Here is an 18,662-nt window from a genome sequence, read left to right as displayed (position 1 = left end):
GGAAGTGCCTAACAACTTTGTTGAAAGATGTGTGGTGCTAGAATGCCCCTAAAAAAAGTTATAGCTGTTCAAAGATCAATGTTTCGTATTAAATGCCAAAAATCTCTTTTACTGCCAACACTGCCGGTGTACCAATCAAAGTCAAACTCCAAACTGAAATAACTTCGGTGTTTCTTATCTTATCGATTTGGTATGTTCAGAAATTATTCACAAACAATTTTTCAATCTCATCTCGCCCTCCTCACTCATAAGTAAAGCTTCAAAATGCAATAACTTCGGTGTTTTTGATCTTGTCAAGTTGGTATGTTCAGATGTATTCAAAAACATGTGTTCCATTTAATAGGCGTAGTTAGATATGGGGGGCTTACTGTATGCTTTTTGGCCCTCATTTATATCAATGAAAGTAAAGATAAAGACTAATATAACTTCGAAATTTCCCATCTCTCGAGTTGTTCGAATGGGTTATTCAAAAATCAATCTCAATCTCATAAAAGCGATTACCTCCATTCCCTTCCCTACTCTTTTGGTGCAATATACAATGTCAGATACATTCACACAAATGTCATTGGATTGTAACAATTATATTTCATTTTAATATATTCCACGATTTCTCAGGGTACTTTTTTCGATGCTGTTCTATCCCTTGAAGCAAATATTTCTGTTGAACTAGGTCTCGGGTGGATCTCTTGATAAGTCAGAAATTAGCTTCACTCCTCATTCGGCCATATCGTTGGCAACCATCAAGGAAGCAACTCGTTGTACTCCACTCGTTTGCCGGTTTTTGCATGTAGCCGATCGAAATTTCGAAAATGAATCAACACTGTTAGAAATGACGTTTGACTTGAGAACCCAACTGAAATGTAGCCCACTTAAAGTTAGCCCAACAAGCGAAATCCGAATGTACCAATGTCTCAGACGAAACTGGTGAAGACAGTTTACGTCTTCTCCTGTTTTTGCTTTTTGCCGTACGACTACTTCTGTGTTTTCTATATGCGGGTGGCCCGATTGGCAGTTTAATATTTCAAACAAAAGCTTTATAAAGAAATAATATAGCAGTTGGACTAATAATTCAAACAACATCTCCTCACTAACAAATGAACGGACAAGTGGATATTAAATATATACACTACAACAATTTTCGTTTGAAAAACTGCATATAGTAAGCCCCCACCCCGCTCTCTAACTACGCTTATGGGATTGAGCAAATGTTTTTGAATAATTCATCTGAACATACCAAATCGATAAGATAAGAAACTCTGAAGTTATGTCAGTTCGAAGCTTCACTTCTAGTGATATGAGTGATGCCATATGAGATAGAGCAATTGTTTTTGAATAATTTGTCTGAGCATACCAAATCGCAAGATAAGAAACTCCGAAATTTTTTTCAGTTTGGAATCTGACTCCCATTGGTACACCGGCAGTGTTGGCAGAAAAAGAGATTTTTGGTGATTTGAATAGTTATTACTTTTATTAGATACATTCTAGCACCGTACTTTCTTTGGCAAAGTTGTTAGGCACTTTCTGGATTATATTTATACTAACTTAGTTGCATGCAAAATTGTGGTCTCTAGGGATAAAAATGCAAAATAGTTGGTTTTTCCATAATAATTTTCATACAAATTTCAAACGCAATGCGGAAAGCCGTCCCCAAATTTTGCACAGTTGTTTGGAGCTACAAATGGAACCAAAAAAGGGTTGTTCTCGATTGGTGAGGTAAAGTTTGCGTTTTTCCATATACCGATGACCCACTCTAATATGTATCAATATGATCAATTTGTGATAATGATGTACACACTTACAATTTTTTACAGAAATCTGTAAAATTTTACCGAAATCTCAACAGCTGAACGTTCGGTAAACAGTTTTGCAGATTTCCTGCAATTTTTCACAAATATCTGTGAATTTTTCACAGATATCTGTAAATAATTACAGGAAAACTGTAAAATTGTTTACCGAACGTTCAGCTGTTGAGATTTCGGTAAAATTTTACAGATATCTGTAAAATCATCTTAGTGTGTAAATAGGGCTTAAAACTATAAATTTTGTTAAAATCATTCGAATTTTCCACTGAATTATGATTTCCTTAAGGTGGCCAAACTGCCCCACTTTCCCCTATCCTGAATACACAATATTCTGACATCTGATGTACAATGTGCAATTTAGCAGGAGTTAATAATTTTCCACGTTTCTATTCATTTTAGGGCGATAGTCTTCGTAAAAGTTGTTTATAATTAAATGTACCTTCTTTTTATAGAAATGATAAGCTTAAATCAGGAATCTAACTTTTTTGTTTTAAGTTATAGGCTAGTGAATTTTGATTAAAAAATTCTCGGTTAAAATCTCCAAATATTCCCGGTTTTTTTATATTTAGTAAAAACAATGATTGCAATATCATGTTATTTTCGAGGTATTTAGAATCAATTTAACTAACGTTTTTTAGACTCGAGTCTTCTTATGATTGTAAAGCGCCAGAATATACAAAATATCAAAGTCCTGTATTTTTTTAAGGTCGCATAGCCGAACGCTATCGGGCTGAATGGGTCATTATAAAGAATTTGAGAGGGAGAGATTAAATTAGGAATTGTTTTTAAAAATCTTGAACTTGATAGGAAGCAAGATTTTTTTTGACGTAGGACTACGTCTTTAATTTCTATACTGCGGGTCACATTAAAAAAAATCAAAATTCAGACATGCAACGAAAAATCCCAAACACGGACGCAACGATAGAGCGCAAATCGAACAAACGACATTTTGCGCATGCTGATGCTCACATGAGCGAGCTCAATTCTCGGTTGATCGCTCACAATATCACAAATGAAAGGAAGGGAGGAGAAAATCAGCGATAATAAAAAGGCTTGCCAAATCGTTTTCTTCGTCATTCGTCAGCAGCATGGAGAACATCTCCCAACCGGTAGCCTTCCAAGAGTTAAGCTCGAACCACTTTCCGGTTGTAGCCGAGGTGGGCTCCTCCGTTAACCGATTTCATGGAATTACCATCGGGTAAGCTGGGATCGGTTCCAATAAGTCGTCGACGAAACCATCGATTTCGGTGCCCTACTGGAGACGACTGATGACATCGATAGATCTCTGTGCGCCGTCGAGGAGGCGGTATCCCGAGCCCGCGAACAACACGTGCCAGCTTCCAGACGGGTGAGTAATTCTCTGAACCTTGATCAGAATACTAAAAGCCTAATCAGACTCCGTAACACCATGCGTAGGCAGTTCCAGAGAACTGGACTGCCTACCTTTAAGACCCATTCCAACCGTCTAACCAAACTTATCAAAGCCAAAATGGAGGAACTCAGAAATGAGAATTTTGCCAATAACATCCGTTCCCTCCCAGATTGTGCAAAACCCTTTTGGAAACTAACAAAAGTCCTCAAAACTAAACCGAGGCCTATACCACCGCTGGTTCCACTGAATTGTCTCGACGGTTCAGTGATTCACCTGATAACACCTGAAAAGAAGGCTGCCGCGATAGGTCAACATTTCGTCAGCTCCCACAATCTCGGAAAAAAACATCACCAGCCCTCACGAAGCTGAGGTTGCTGAAAATGTAACCAACCTCCAACAGGTTCCTAACATCTTTCCCGAGGAATCTGAGATCACGGCTGACGAACTGTTGGCTTATATCAAAACGTCCAAAAACATGAAGGCCCCAGATTCAGGATGTCTGGAGCTCTAGCAATTGAGTTCCAGATTCTACAACCATCTGGCACTGATTTTCAATCTTGGCTACTTGTGCTGGAAGTTAGCTAAAGTCATCCCCATTCGAAAATCTGGGAAGGATCCTTCCTCTCCTCCTTCAAGTTACCGATCCATCAGCCTTCTCTCAGGGTTATCCAAGCTTTTCGAAAGGGCAGATTACAGCCGGCTTCTAACATCTGCCGAAGAAAACAACATCTTACTCGAGGAGCAGTTTGGTTTTCGAAAAGGTCGATCAACCGTCCACCAACTGACCCGAGTAACAAACATTCTTAGACGGGACAAGCCCGTTTCAAAAACGTCTGCTATGGCATTGTTAGACGTTGAGAAAGCGTTTGACAATGTATGCTGTATCGATACGGTCTTCCAATCTTCCTCGTGAAGATCATACAAAATTATCTATCAGACAGGACTTTGCAGGTCTCTCTGAATGGCATCACTTCGGATGCCTTTAACATCGGTGCAGGTGTGCCCCAAGGAAGTACCCTTGGGCCGATCCTGTTCAATCTATTCACCTCCGATATTCCGGCTCTCCCTGATGCTGGATCGTTGTCGTTGTTCGCAGACGACACATCCATCGTCTACAAGGGTAGGGTCATCGGAGTGCTGACTACCAAACTCCAGAGAGGCTTGGATGTCCTGTCTGAGTATTTTAACAGCTGGAAGATCCGTATCAACGTGGCGAAGACCCAGGTCATAATTTTTCCACACTCAAAATCTCCCAGACTTGTTCCGTCTGAGAATAACAAAATCTGCCTAAACGGCACAGTGGTGAAGTGGTCCAAAGAGGTAGTCTACCTCGGAGTAACACTCGACAGCAAACTGATTTACAGGGAGCATGTTGACAAAACAAAAACAAAATGCAACATCTTGATAAGGTTGTTGTACCCGCTAATCAATAGGAGATCCTCCCTATCCCTGAAAAACAAGCTTGCTGTCTACCCGTTATAGAGTACGGCTTGCCAACCTGGGAGAGCTGCGCACATTCTCATCACCTCAAACTACAAAGGATCCAGAAGAAGATCCTGAGGATGATCCTCAACAGTGCACTGCGTACTAGAAATTCTGAGGTCCACCGCCTGGCTGGTCTTCAGACCTTGGCGTTACGGAGAACTGCTACTATCAAAACGTTCAGAGATTGCTGCATGCGATCCGATCAACAGATCATTAGGGATCTGGCACGTTAGGTTGGGCAACTAGTTTAAGTAGGTAGAATATCAAATCTTCTTATTAAAATCAACAAATATGCTTTCCTTAAAAGCAAAATGTAAACTATTACAATGTAAAATTAAAATCAAACAGTAATTTGTTACAGACATAATCACTCAAGATGAAGAGCTTTCGGGCTAAATCAATTAAAATGTACAATAATTGTCAACCACAAGACAATAAGTAAATATACAAACATTTTAGTAGTAGTAGTTTTCTTCGTCATTTGCTTTCGAGCAACGGATGGATAAGCGTCTTACACGACGTATGAGTGGAACAGCACGCATCGCACCAATACGAAGACGACGGACGACGACGAAAGCACCGACCAAAAGTGTGGCCACTATTTGAAAAACAACCGGCCCTTTTAAGCGGCGCCGGTGGTGTAGTGGAAAGCGTGATTACTTCTCACCCCAGCAGGCCTGGGTTCAATCCCAGTCGGCGCCGCCGGGATGTTCTGAGGCATAACATCTCTCATCACGCCTTCCTTCGGAAAGGAAGTAAAGCCGTTGGTCCCCGGTTCATGAGTTGATGGGTCGATAGGTAAGGTTCAGGTGTGGGAGCTGCCTTCCTGGCGTCGGTAGCATTGGTGCTCAGCACGGAAAACAAGATCGACGGAAAACAAATCAAGAAAAAAAGCGGCCCTTTTCAGGGCCACCAATTCAAAAACCGAAAGAGTTAAGAGCTAAATGATCAACATATTTGTTCCGTCCACTAGCGGTCCTACATCAAGCTTCCGTTGGTGCCTTTAGGCACATACGCTTCTACTTTTTTTTTAAAAGTATCGTGATCTGTGCTAACATAAATCTTAAACAGAATTTTAATTCCAATTATTCTGGGCTTTAACATGTGTTTAGAGACTTAAAATATGATTTTTTTTTAGAGATTTGTGAGTTCGAAAATCTATCCTAGATTTAGAAAAAAAACAGGATTGGATATTTTTTCCAACAATATGAAACTGAAAAAAAAAATAGTCCAACTGTAGGATTTTGATATTTTTTTATCAGGAAGATGTTGGGTTTTCTGTACAACTTTGTCTCAGACATCATTTCGATCAAAAATGCTGTTTCCAAACTTGAACCAAGGACACCATTTTGAAAAAATTTCACCAAAATGGTTGAATTTTAGCAAAAATGTGAATCATTGCCTATAGCAATTACACAAAGATTCATACAAATCGAAGAAGGTCGAGTTTTTCCGATTCGATCATTTTCAAAATATTGATGATTTCAACGTTAAAAATGTGAATCGTTCATTTTACCCTCTTTGCTCATATTACCCCTATTTCCCCTTAACTTCGTATTTTTTAAAGCACAAAGCTTCTAATTGGATATTTTGTCAAAGCTGATATTTATGTTCTAGGAATTTTGAAGTGTTAGGAGCTTCCCATAAACTATGTAGAGTAGACTGTTAAGGGGGAGGTTGGCGAGTGTCCACGTTCCATACAACTTTTGTTTATTGATATGGACGACTATCTACGTAATGGGAACTCTACACACTTAAAATCAAAATCTGTCCTCGGTGAAATATATTGCCGAACAGTTCAGTAAACGGAAAATTTGCCGATGTTTCGTTGAACATATAATAGTTTACTGAAAATCGGATCTGGTTTTAGCAAAATTTTGGTAAAAACAATCATTTACCAAGCCTCGTCAATAGTAGTCACTGATCTAATTGGAAAAATCTCAAACTGCCGAAATCAGCAAAATAATTTAACGAACTTACGGCACTCACATTTTACTTTGCCGAATATACTTAAAATATCTGTCGACTTTCGTTTTGCCGAGAATACGTAAAATAACTGTCAGAATGAAATCGACCACTCTGTTAGGAGCGCATGGAAAGTGAAAGTGCTAGCCAAGCTGAAAAGAAGGTTGAAATAGAGGACGTTTTGTTAAGTTGCTAAATTATACCCCCCTTTTTTTCCTCTTCAAAATCTCAATAATTATTACAAATAAAAGCAAAAAAATGTGAAAAAAAACTGAAGTGATTCACAAAAAAAAAAAACAATGAACGGTAGACAATTTTCCGAAGGCTTTGAGTAATTTGGCTTTGCCGATCTCACGGTAATTCAATGTTTTACCGGCATGTTTGCCGAAAGCTAGGCTGTTGGATTCTCGGCACTATTTTTTTGCCGAACTCGGCTAAAATCTCTCAAAACAGATATAGATAAGATGCAATCCCTTGATCCATCGGAAACTGGCGCTAAAATAACCGTCGAGCCACCACCTCTTCACGCAAAGATTGACGGTTTCTTAAGGGATTTTTTCGGTGAACTGAAAGGAAAAGACAAAGCCCACCATATGTTTAACACACAGACTGACAGATGCTTATGCGTAGAGAGTTACAGAGTAGCTGTCAATGCCAATAAGGCTTTGATAAAGCTTCATCATTTCTATTAGCAAACTTTGATGCAAATGATGATGTTTTAAAAAACTTATTGTTTAAACAAGTTTTGTTTTAATCCTCTGTTGTAGCTTTGAAGCATCCTTCGTTCATTCGTAATGTTTTAAAAATACATTAGTAGCCTTCTCTGGCGCAAATGCGCACTTACTGGCTAAAAGTTATGTCTCCGTAAAAACGAAAGAGTGAAGCATATTATTTATATAGGGGAAATGGATGTAATGTCGGCCTAAATGCCCCTAATTTGGGCCCATACATAAATTCAGCAATCGACTAAATTTTTAATAGCGTCCAAAAATATCCATTAGTACCGTCCAAATGACGCGTTCGTCTAGATAAAATTGATAAATAGCAGATTTTTAGCGATGGGCCCAATCTTAGATCCATAGGCCAACATTAGAGCCATTTCCCCTATAATATATTTTATTGCCCCGGTAAAACCTCGGTTTATCGGATATTACCCGAAAAGCCATTAAAATCTAATAAAAATTGAGCTGGATTTCAGTCAGGTTCCTAAATCTTCGTCAAATGCTAAATTTTACACAATGGTCTTTTTTGAGTACGTCCTCTTTTTACGAAAAAGAGTAAAATCCAACTCAATTTCGAATTGTTTTCGACGGCCGTGTATTGTCATCTTCCAGAGATATATACAGTGTATCTCAAAATTTATCACCCTAGAAGACAGTTTTTTGAAAACTGGTGAATAGATATTTTTTTTAATCGTGACTGGTGGTTGAACAGATGCTTATTGATTTATTGCTATAGTTTTGATCTTTATTGGAAGAGCCTGTATAAAATTAGATTTATTTTAGTAAAACGCTCGATTTTCAACTAGGGTTAACTACCGTTAAATACATTTCCGGCGTATTAAGCACAACCCGCACTTAGTCTTTCTTAATCTAGCGCAGGTTAGCACCAAACGGAATGTTATTATTACTGATGGCTTCCAAATTTATTTACCTTTCCGTGTGTACCGCAGTGGCGTCGCGTAACCTCACTTTTTACCTGTTCAACAGCTTTGCAAACGTTATTTAGGGTTATTTTAACATTCAAATAAGTTTCAAAAGGCACAGGGTCTTATAATTCCACTGATTTATATTAATTGATACCAATATTGTTTTATTTGATTACGTTTTGAAAGTTGCTGAACAGGTAGATTGAGGTTAGGGCGACACCACTGGTGTACCGTAAGATTTGATAAAGAGAAACCAATTGTTGAGATATTGTCAAAAGTCTAACCCTACTTCTTGACGCCAAACTCGGCCTACGGATTCTAAACTCGGCCTAACGCATTGAAACGCTATTGAAATGCCAATGAATTCACTTCGGCCTATCGGATGAAGATGAAAATTGATTCGGTCGGAGCGCTTCTTTTGTTTTTTGGGAATTATGGGTGCAAACCTTCATACCACGCGTTCTCATTGACTTCGCTCGGTAGCTTATTAACTAAAGTATCGTACCAAACCCATAATTGACTTGTTAACTCTGAAATCATGGATTTATTTGATGTTTTCTGCTCGATAGGCCCAAAATAGGTGATTATGCCGAAGTAGTTCTCTGCCCTATTTACCTAGTGGACGAACTTTAGTAAAATTAGTGGCCTATGAATGATCCTTACTTCGACTAAAAATAAGAAAAATTTCAAGAAGTTATGATCATTTTATTTCAAGAAAATAACGTCAAGAAGAAGACGTTTTCCTTAAATTGCTCTTACTTTTTGTAAAATCAACCAAATATGCCTTATACTGAGACAATAATTAATAAATGTATGCTGAGTCAGCTGCCAAAAATTCAGAGACGTATCTTTTTAACTTGTACTTTTAGAGTCGTTTTTCTAAAAATAAAATACAGCTGTGCGATCAATTTTGAGATACACTATAGCTAGTTTATTCATTCAATACACTTTGGCGTAACCATACGGTGGAGTTCAGTACTAAAGGCCATCCAAAAAGTAATCGCAAGTCTAATTTGCTCAATTAATGCAGCAATGATCATATTTTGGAAATTTACGCAGTTTGATACGTATCATGAAGCGGATTCATAATATTTCGGAATTGGCCACTTACCCACGTCCTCGGTAGTAGCTCAACAACAACTACTAAATCCCCATTCACCAATCATATCCAACCGCAAAAACTGTAAAAAGGCAACTGGATGATAGTCCCACCTCTATCCTACCGGAAATACCTCATTCCGCGTCCACACAGTCAAAATTTCCATAGTTGGCCTGGGTAAAACAAGAGATTCTTGAGAACTGTGCTTGAACTATCTACTCACTGCACTCCAGATGCCAAACGCAGGAGTAAAAAAAAAAAAACAACTTGTAACCAGCTGTTTCTGCCTCTGGGCTACCTTTATATCTTCCCACGCTTGTATTTCCTTGCGTGCCTGCCTGCGCTCAAACACTTGACTCAACTTAACTGCACTGTTCGTCCTGTCGTCGTTCGTGTGCTACCAACCACTCAATGGCGGTCGGGATAAGTTTTCCACTTACTGCTCCATTTTGTGTCAATTTTCTATCCGCTCAGCTTCCGTTCGCTGTGATGCCCATGCAGCTCGTGGGATGTCGATAGCAGTGGAGCCACTCATCCAGCCAACCCACTGCGGGTGGTAGTTGTGCGGAAAAGGATTTGCTTTGCTGCACACCCGGCCACAATAAGAGTAACTCAAAATTGAGTTGAATTTGACTCAAAATTGCAAAAAGTGGGGTTACTCAGTGAATGAGTAAAATTGTCCTCGATTTTTCAGGAAAAACTTCTTGAATATGAGGAAAATCGAGAAATATTTCACTAAGTCCATAAGTAAACTCCTTATTACTTTTTCCCGAAAAAGTGAAGAAAATTGAATTCGACTCACTGAGTAACCCCACTTTTTGCAATTGTGAGTCGAGTTACTGAGTAACTCTCATCGGCCGTGCAAGTGGTGTGTGCTTTACGGGGAATTTTGCGTATCGTAAGCAGTGTAATCCAGGGTAAAAATGTGGACGACGAAGTGGAAATTCCAAGAATTCAACCATGAACCAACACAATCGCACTCACACGTACAAGGCAGCGCGGGGAGTACTACTTTTGCAAGTTTGACACAACATTGCTGTTGCTACCTTGTTGGGACAGGACCCAGGAAGTATGGCGACGAGTGACGTGGAGCGGCACAGTATCTTCACGCTGTTAAAAGCTTGTTAACGCAATCACGTTCCACCACCTTCAGGCGCCAAAAACTTCCGTTATGCAGTGTATCAACTCAGGCAAGTGGAAACTTCTTTGAAAATCAGTAGCTTTACACAGCAGTCAGTGGTTACTGTTGCATAGTGAGAGATTTATCCTTTGTATCGCCGTAGCAGCGCGTTGGAATTGTATATAGCTTGAAACTTAAAATACATCAAAAAGTGCTGCAGGACGAAATCAAAGGTATTGTATTTGCATGTTTTGTCTAAGCATGTACTCTAATTGTTGCCATTCTGCACGTCATATATGTCATGTGGGGAAATTACTGTTTTATGGCCGGACCACTTTCCACCTTCACGTCTCAGTTACGAGGTTTACGAGTATGATAATCACACTCTGAAATGCCGTCGTTGCATTAGAAACGACATAAATTATTGCACTTTCGTTGGGTTTTAGTGGTTTCAGATTACAATGCATTTCAACGTGTCCTAAGCAGTGCTGCAAAATCGCGACCATACACGGTGATATTGCCAAAACAGCATTGGTCGCTTATTCGAGCTCAGAGTCATCTTCGAGGGAAACCAACATTAAAACATTACCACATTTTACATTACAATAACGTTATGTTGCAACATTACTAACACAATTTTTACAAGATCCAAAATGGCCGAATTTCAGCAAAAATGTAAATCATTGGCCATAACAAACAATTACGCAAAAATTCATATAAATCGGAGAAGGCCGATTAAAAAATTCATTTTTTTTTCGCTATTTTGCCATTTTACTGATTTTTACAAGGTTCTAAAATTAACAAAAAAATCACATGTTTGAGGCAAGGGCATTGTTCAAGATTATCACAGAAATCTTTTCGGAAAACTATCACGATCTTGGACTTGACAAATTATCAAAACTCTGGAATAGTGCTTTATTTTTCAAATCGCAGATTTAGATACTACGGAGTTGGATAGTTTGGTAGGAGATGGGTCAGGATTCGCTTAAGCAGGCGATGCGACCATAGTAATTGTTTTGTTCTCGAGGAGCTTGGGAGTAAACCCACGATCTTCTACTCAGTAAGCAAAAGCGGCAGCCGCCAAGCTAGCCGAGCTCCTAAATTGAAATTCCAATCCTGTTCAAAATAAAATTCAACAAACAAAAAGGAACCGTCTCACCCGAATGATCCAATTTACTACAGCCATGTGTGATAAAAACACTGATCCCCTTTAGGGAGGCTACTTCTGAGGACGGTCGATAATCGCAGGCACACTTACGCTAGTTAAGAGAAACACACCCGTTCAAAGAAACGGATTCAATAAACGTCACTCTCGCGAAAGCACACCCGTCGTCGTCGAACGACAAAAAAAAAAACAAAAAGAATCGGTGGGCAATGGTAGTGCTGATGCGATATAATAGTAGTGACTTTAGTGACTAAAATTACGGGAATAGTGACCAAATAGTGACTTGTAAATACTAAATGAGTAACCATTTATATGGTAACTTAGAAATTCAAATACGGTATGATATTGAAATAAACTTTTTATGTCATGGAACTTAAAGTCAAATTTCATTAATTCCTCTAATTTAATCGAAGCTCACAACGGAATCTCCTGTGAAGAGCATTTGAAGTGATTTGAATAATTTACTTTTGCTTACGTTGCATGGTAACTAGCAATTTCCATTTTTTTATGATCTTGTATTTGATTCTGCGTTTGAGATCTTTTAAATTTTGATATATCTAGGTAGATAACTTTGATAATTAGCTAAGAACTTTTCTCAGAATTTCTTCAGAATGATCTCAAGAACTTTTTTATAATAACTTCCTTTCTCTTAAATTTAGAGGCAAATAAGCTTTTACAAAAGTAATACTGCATTCTTGAATTTTTTTCAGAACAGTCAACAAAATTCATGGAAATAGATTATTTTCGTAGTTGGAAATGCTTAACATCAAATATCAGAATTAAAATGGACATTTTAGACGATGGATGAGGAGATGAAAGTCAAGAGTTGATAGTTTCTGTTATAGTACGGCAGTGTGAAGTTTGTGTATAGAAAGTAGAAAGCGAACAAACGACAATTTTGAGGAAGGTACAAATCGGGTAGAGCATCTCCTTTACCAAGCTCATCCGTTAATCACTGGCAAAAGGGATGATCGCCGATTTGCTCATGTACATCCGATGTGCGGAAACAGTTATATCGATTGTTTTACACTCAAGTCGATATCTGACGTAAACAATTACTCGATTCATACCTTCCTCAAAATTGTCCTTTGCTCGCTCGCTTTTTACTTTGTTTATACAATTTTCACACTGCCGTACTATAACGGAACTATAAACTTTATAATTTAATCTCCTCGTCTGTCGTATAAAATCTCCACTTTAAGTCTGATATTTGACGTCAAGCATCTCCAATTCTGTACATCGTTAAATTCACGCATGAAGTAATAACATAAGTATTGATTCTTCTAGGAACTCCCTGAAGGGCCCTTCCATAAATCCATTTAAACTTTATCTGAATTCTTCTTAGAATTTCCATGCAATTAACCTCAGAAATTTCATAAATTTCTGCATAGAATAATCTTGGACTTCTTTCTTGCATTCAATTGTAAATTTAATTCGTTAGAATTCCCATAGTATTTCCTCAGAATTCTCAAAACAAAAATCCACCACAGAATTACTTTGAAACTTTTCCAATGGAATTATAGGAATTTACTTCTAACTCTTTAGAATTTTCTTGGAATTTCAGAATTAATTTTGAATTGAGGGGGTTAGAGGGAAAGGGATGTAAGTGTCTTTGATCGATTCTCTTCATCGACTTTCTCTTTCGTTAATAATTCAGCTCCAAAAACACATTCCTTGCTTCGTGTGCCATTCTGGATGCTAGATGCTAGACTATCAAAAGAGAAAGTGGATGAAGAGAATAGATCAAAGTCACTTACACCCCTTTTTTCTTCTAACCTCCTCAATTCTTATTAGAATTGGACCTAGAATCCTCATCAAATCATCATAGAATTCTTCTCAGAACTCTCGTTAAATGCACTCTCAATTATATTGGAATTATTTCCAAAATTGTTTCGGAGTTGAATTTTGTGTCTCTAATAATTTAAACAATAATCAAAAGCGACGCTGGTATGTGTTAAGCCAAGTTTAACTATACATATAGGAAAACCTGGCTTAAGATTTAAGCAGAGATGAAGAAATCAGTCGTCTCGATGAGTCTCATCGTCGCCCACTGGTCACCATAGCCGGTCGAACTCCAGACGAATCTAGAACCGTTCATACTGACGACAACGCTCTGATGAGACAACGAAACCCTACTCCCAAGCTCCTCCCCTTTTCCTATCCTTCGACAATGTACCCCTCTAATCTCGAGTAAGCCGCGAGTATTCGACCCAACTCCTACTAGACATAGAATTAAGTGAATTTTGTTACAAACAAAGAACAATGAATAATCGGCTCCGTAAATCTAACGCGATTGAGCCTTACAAATAAACGAACTAGATAATAAAAAAAAATCAGTCCTCAGAACACTTAATTTTACATTAGACTTTCGTAGTCTGTACTTTGGTATTCTCATCTGATATATCTTGGTGTCATCCCTAGAATCCTTTAAAATTCTCTTTAAATTTACTTTGGATTTTTTTAAAGTTCTTAATCATCCATTGAAAATCTATCACATACCTTTGGAAAGTTTTCAAGGTGTACAATTTATTTTCTGGGAAAAGAGGTATCGGAGAAAATGATTTTTAATCGAAATTGAAGGCATTTCCCAATAGTTTTCCTGGTGTTCTAATGTTTTGCGGTTCACTGGTCACCTGGTTCAAATTTTAAATTTAACAGATATGTATATTTTGTTAAAACTACTGTAGACTGTCTTAGTGATAAGTACTCAATTTAAACATTTTGTTGATATTTTTAAATTTCTCTCTATTTTAGTAGTAAAAAAGTGACTTTAGTGACTATTTTTAGGGAAATAGTGACTTTAGTGACTTTTTGGTGTAAAAAGTGGCTTTTTAGTGACTGGCTTCAAAATAGTGACCAGGTCACTAAAAAGTGACCTGCTACCAGCCCTGTGATACGGATTTCCACAATCACCGGGAATGCACGAATTCACCACACCCACCTGCGAGACACGTTCAGAAGCACTTTTGCTACACTTTCGTTCGAAAACACTTATTTTTTTTTTTTAAATTGTTGGGAGTGAACCAACATCATCACCGCGTAAATAAAGTAAAATTAAAATTCGACCTACTTTGATGCGATTTTCAGTGAAAAACACCTCAATTTTAAATTGATCTCATCGGCCGTGAGCTTGTAGAGTGAACTGTAATAAATATTTTAGAATGGATGATTCACGGAATCTTTGAATTTCATTAAAATTAAAATTATATTAACGCTGCATTACTTTACTTTACTTTAATGTAGTTATTGGTGACCTTTTTAAAACGAAACATAAATGGTGTCATGCCAGCTTCTGAATCAACCAACATTTTCACAAGATTAACTTGAATGCATAATCGAGTCTACCGTAATACCATACTAAGGAAAAGTTAAGAATTCAGTGCTTAGAGAAATATTCGAGATATTGAACTTAGATTTGGTATGGGTATAAACTAAATTTAAGGTTCCAATCGAGTTCCTAACTCAGTGGCTATCCTGATTATATAGAAAGAGAGAAGGATTAGTAATTTCCATTTAATTCCACTACCTTATTTGCTTATCCTTGACCCATACGCGTATTTCGTCTACAATGTGCAGACTTCTTCAGTGTCTTGTAGTAATACTCGACTCCTGATACTGACTTTTATCTCTTAAAGTGCTTCGTAGATTGAAAAGTTTTAAAACCCCTGATCTAGTCTCACCTGGTTGTTCTCAGAAGATTTTCCTGCTAGATTATTCATGATATTCCTGATAAAGGGTGTCCACGATGAAATTGCCACACTATGAAATTGCTCTAACTTTTTAACCGTTGGGTAGAATTTAATGAAAATTTGGGTGGATTTAGTTCATAGTGCATTATTTACATACTGCAAGTTTTAAAGTCCTGTGATAAAAACTCGCGGAAATGGAGTTGAAAGAACAGCTCGTGCGTAATAAAATCTTGCGCATTCATCACGAGAACAAGGATCTCTCGCATCGTTCCATCGCTAAAACGTTGGGAATCGTGAATTCCACGGTGTCGCGAGGGATTAAGCGGTTCGAGGAACGGTTGACCACCGATCGGAAGCCCAGAAGTGAAGAAAAAAGTACACCAAAAATCACAACCGCGTAGTTGGGGCCTTCAACCGAAATCCGAACGCCTCCGTTAGGGATGTGGCTAAGAAGCTGCACCTAAGTCGAAGTTTTGTCCAGAAGGCCAAAACTAAGGCTGGGCTTCGAACGTTCAAGGTACAAAAGGCCCCTAATCGCGACGAGAAGCAGAACAAGTCCGCCAAAACCCGTGCCAGGAAGTTGTACCTCAACATGCTGACGAAAGTTGAATGCTGCATCATGGACGACGAAACATATGTGAAGGCTGACTTCAAACAGATCCCCGGCAACCTGTTTTTCACGGCCAAGGATAAGTTCAGCGTTCCGGAGCATTTCCGCACTCAGAAGATGTCCAAATTTGCGAAGAATTTCCTGGTTTGGCAAGCCATCTGCACGTGCGGGAAGCGGAGTGCACCTTTCGTGACCCAGGACACGATGAACGGACAGGTGTACATAAAAGAGTGCCTCCAGAAGCGGCTGCTTCCTCTCCTGAAAGCCCACAACGTCCCAACAATCTTCTGGCCGGATTTGGCCTCATGCCACTACTCCAAGGACGTGCTGAAGTGGAATGCGGACAATAAGGTCAATTTCGTGCCGAAAATGTTCAACCCTCCCAACACTCCGGAGCTCCGCCCCATCGAGAAGTACTGGGCGATTATGAAGCAGCACCTTCTTAAACGACCTAAAGTAGTGAAGACAGTCGAGGAACTGAAGAAAGTATGGGTTTACATGCAAAAAACGGTTGATTCACAGGTTGTGCAGAATCTTATGGCCGGAGTTAAGGCCAAGGTGCGGGCATTTGCGTATGGACTGTAAATAAAATACGAGTAAAATGGTAAAATGAAGTTTAATAGTTATTTCTCAATCCCTGAAAATTTGATGGCAATCGGATGAAAACTCGAATTTTGCGAATCAATTTTGTGTGTGGCAATTTCATCATGGACACCCTTTATGTTATTCATATTTTTAATCACTGTCTCACTGTCACAGCTTTCACAGAGCAAATTGCATTTCTGCAGAAAAAACACTCCAACCATCGGGAACGAGCTCATCTGTAAATATCCCTGCTGCTTCCGACTGGGAAATATAGGAGGGGTTTGATAGCAGCCAAGGTCACAATCCGATCCAACGTTACCGTGGCCCGAATGCGTATGCGGGGTCTGCTGGTGAATGCTGCTGTTATTCGCATAATTTTCAAATTAAACTCTACGACGTGAAGAGATTTCTCTCGTCAGCGGAAACATCGGAAACAGGACAGTACGGGATCCATGCTTTCCAAAGGCAGCGTCAACCCAGCAAGGGCAAACAAAGCCAAAGTGCATACCATCAAACAGTGCGGTTGTGTATGTGTGAGTGGTGGCTATCCGGACTGCTAGGCGGAATACGACGGCAACATGAAAAATCCTTGGGATAGAAAATGAAATTTCATGTTCGATGTGATAAAATCTTTTGCCTGCCACCATTCAAGGGGATAAGAGTCGCATGACTTTTCCGAAATTAAGTGCCACTGCGGTAGGATTTGATACGGTATTAAACAATGGTCACATCCCAGTAGGAAGCAGGCGCTAGTAGTCAAGGTATGTAGATACGATTACAGCGGGAGAGAAAGATATGTGGACATGGAATTTTGAGAATCAAGATCGATGGTTGATGTTAGTCCGCATATTTAAAACGGAAACGCCTTGCATTCCAGTGCAAGACTAAAACAGAGTTTATCGAAATAAAACTCCAATTTTCAACCGAATTGGCTTGTAGTAGTCAAACGGCTAATGAAGTTTTTCGCATCAGTATGACCTCACATTAATTTGACGTTTGATGTCCTTTCCGAAATTGATCCGTGCGAAATGGAACGATTATTCTTAAATCATATTTTAAGTAATTTGTTCCATGGAAAGGTGAACTTTAAGAGAAAGCAGCCAACACAAAACGAGCAATTCTGAAGCTCCGAACGACAACGCTAGCGCATAACGCTGCCAGACAGCTCGAGGAGATTGTGTGAAGATGAGCTGTTAATCCATTTCGGTCAAAATTGCAGAAATCCCCCCCCCCCCACCCTACCAAGCTGGTTCGTTTGGCTCTTCATGTTTCGGACTGCCAAGAGAGCACTTGTTTGGAAGCAAGAGCAGCAGCAGTAGTCAGTGTGTATATGCTCCCGTGTTGTTTGCTGGTGCCAAACAAGATTTCAAACGATGATGATTTGCGAGCAACAGAGTGCGGTGGTTGGCTTTGGTTTTGGCTTTTTCGAGCACTGCTCAACAACGCGTTGAGCTGCGTTGAAATGTGCAACCATCGAATCTTGCGGAAAATGTGGGATTATACCGAGAGGAGTTTGCGGATGTTTCGTTCGAATGCGGATTGTCCATAGATTTAGTAGGCAGAAATTGTCTGATTTAAGTGTTGGAAAAGGATACATTTCTTGAAAGAAGTCCAGATGCGGTGGCTGCAGGATGTCTAGTGCTGATAGTACCTGAAAGCAGAAGAGAAAGAAAGGAGCAATTAGAAACCCGTGAATCATTAAATTTTCGACCTTGAATAACGCGCTAGATCTATTTCTCATTACGACAGCTAATCTAGGTTGTTTAACGCGTCGCGACGGGGCAGTCAGACAAAGCAGTCGCAACCGCCACCGAACATCTTGCTGGCATCGTTCCAATTTGTTACAACTCTCCGCATCTCATCCTCCGGCATCATCTTCTGCAGCCGAGGAAGGGAAGACCGTGATTTTCACACAGTCCGGGAGTGCAAAATTTTCATTCATCACGTCATTAATCAGCCACCCCCTTTGTGAGGCGATAGGATGCTGTTTTATGAAAAGTTCGCATACCAACTAGGAAGACAGCTACGTAATGCGAATGAAAAAGTTTCTTTCGGGAGGAATTCTACACCTTCCCACCCGCACCAGTATGACATCATTCGTCGGATCATGGTTTATAATAAA

General features: G+C 39.2%; 1 protein-coding gene across 4 annotated transcripts in view; it reads right to left on the bottom strand.

Moving 5' to 3' along the window:
- Positions 1 to 18,662, bottom strand: part of nmo (serine/threonine-protein kinase nemo) — a 288,733-nt gene that overhangs the window by 25,556 nt on the left and 244,515 nt on the right. For all 4 annotated transcript variants that reach the window (XM_065237560.1, XM_065237559.1, XM_065237562.1 and 1 more), the window contains exon 4: positions 18,136 to 18,191. In XM_065237560.1, coding sequence (XP_065093632.1) covers positions 18,136 to 18,191 — 56 coding nt within the window. The remainder of the gene's footprint in view (positions 1 to 18,135; positions 18,192 to 18,662) is intronic.

The sequence above is a fragment of the Ochlerotatus camptorhynchus genome, unplaced genomic scaffold (assembly GCF_037179485.1).
Source record: "Ochlerotatus camptorhynchus isolate MF236.1 unplaced genomic scaffold, CSIRO-AGI_Acam_v1.1 ptg000631l, whole genome shotgun sequence".
In the NCBI taxonomy this organism is placed as follows: domain Eukaryota; kingdom Metazoa; phylum Arthropoda; class Insecta; order Diptera; family Culicidae; genus Ochlerotatus; species Ochlerotatus camptorhynchus.
This window is presented reverse-complemented; position numbering and strand designations above follow the sequence as displayed.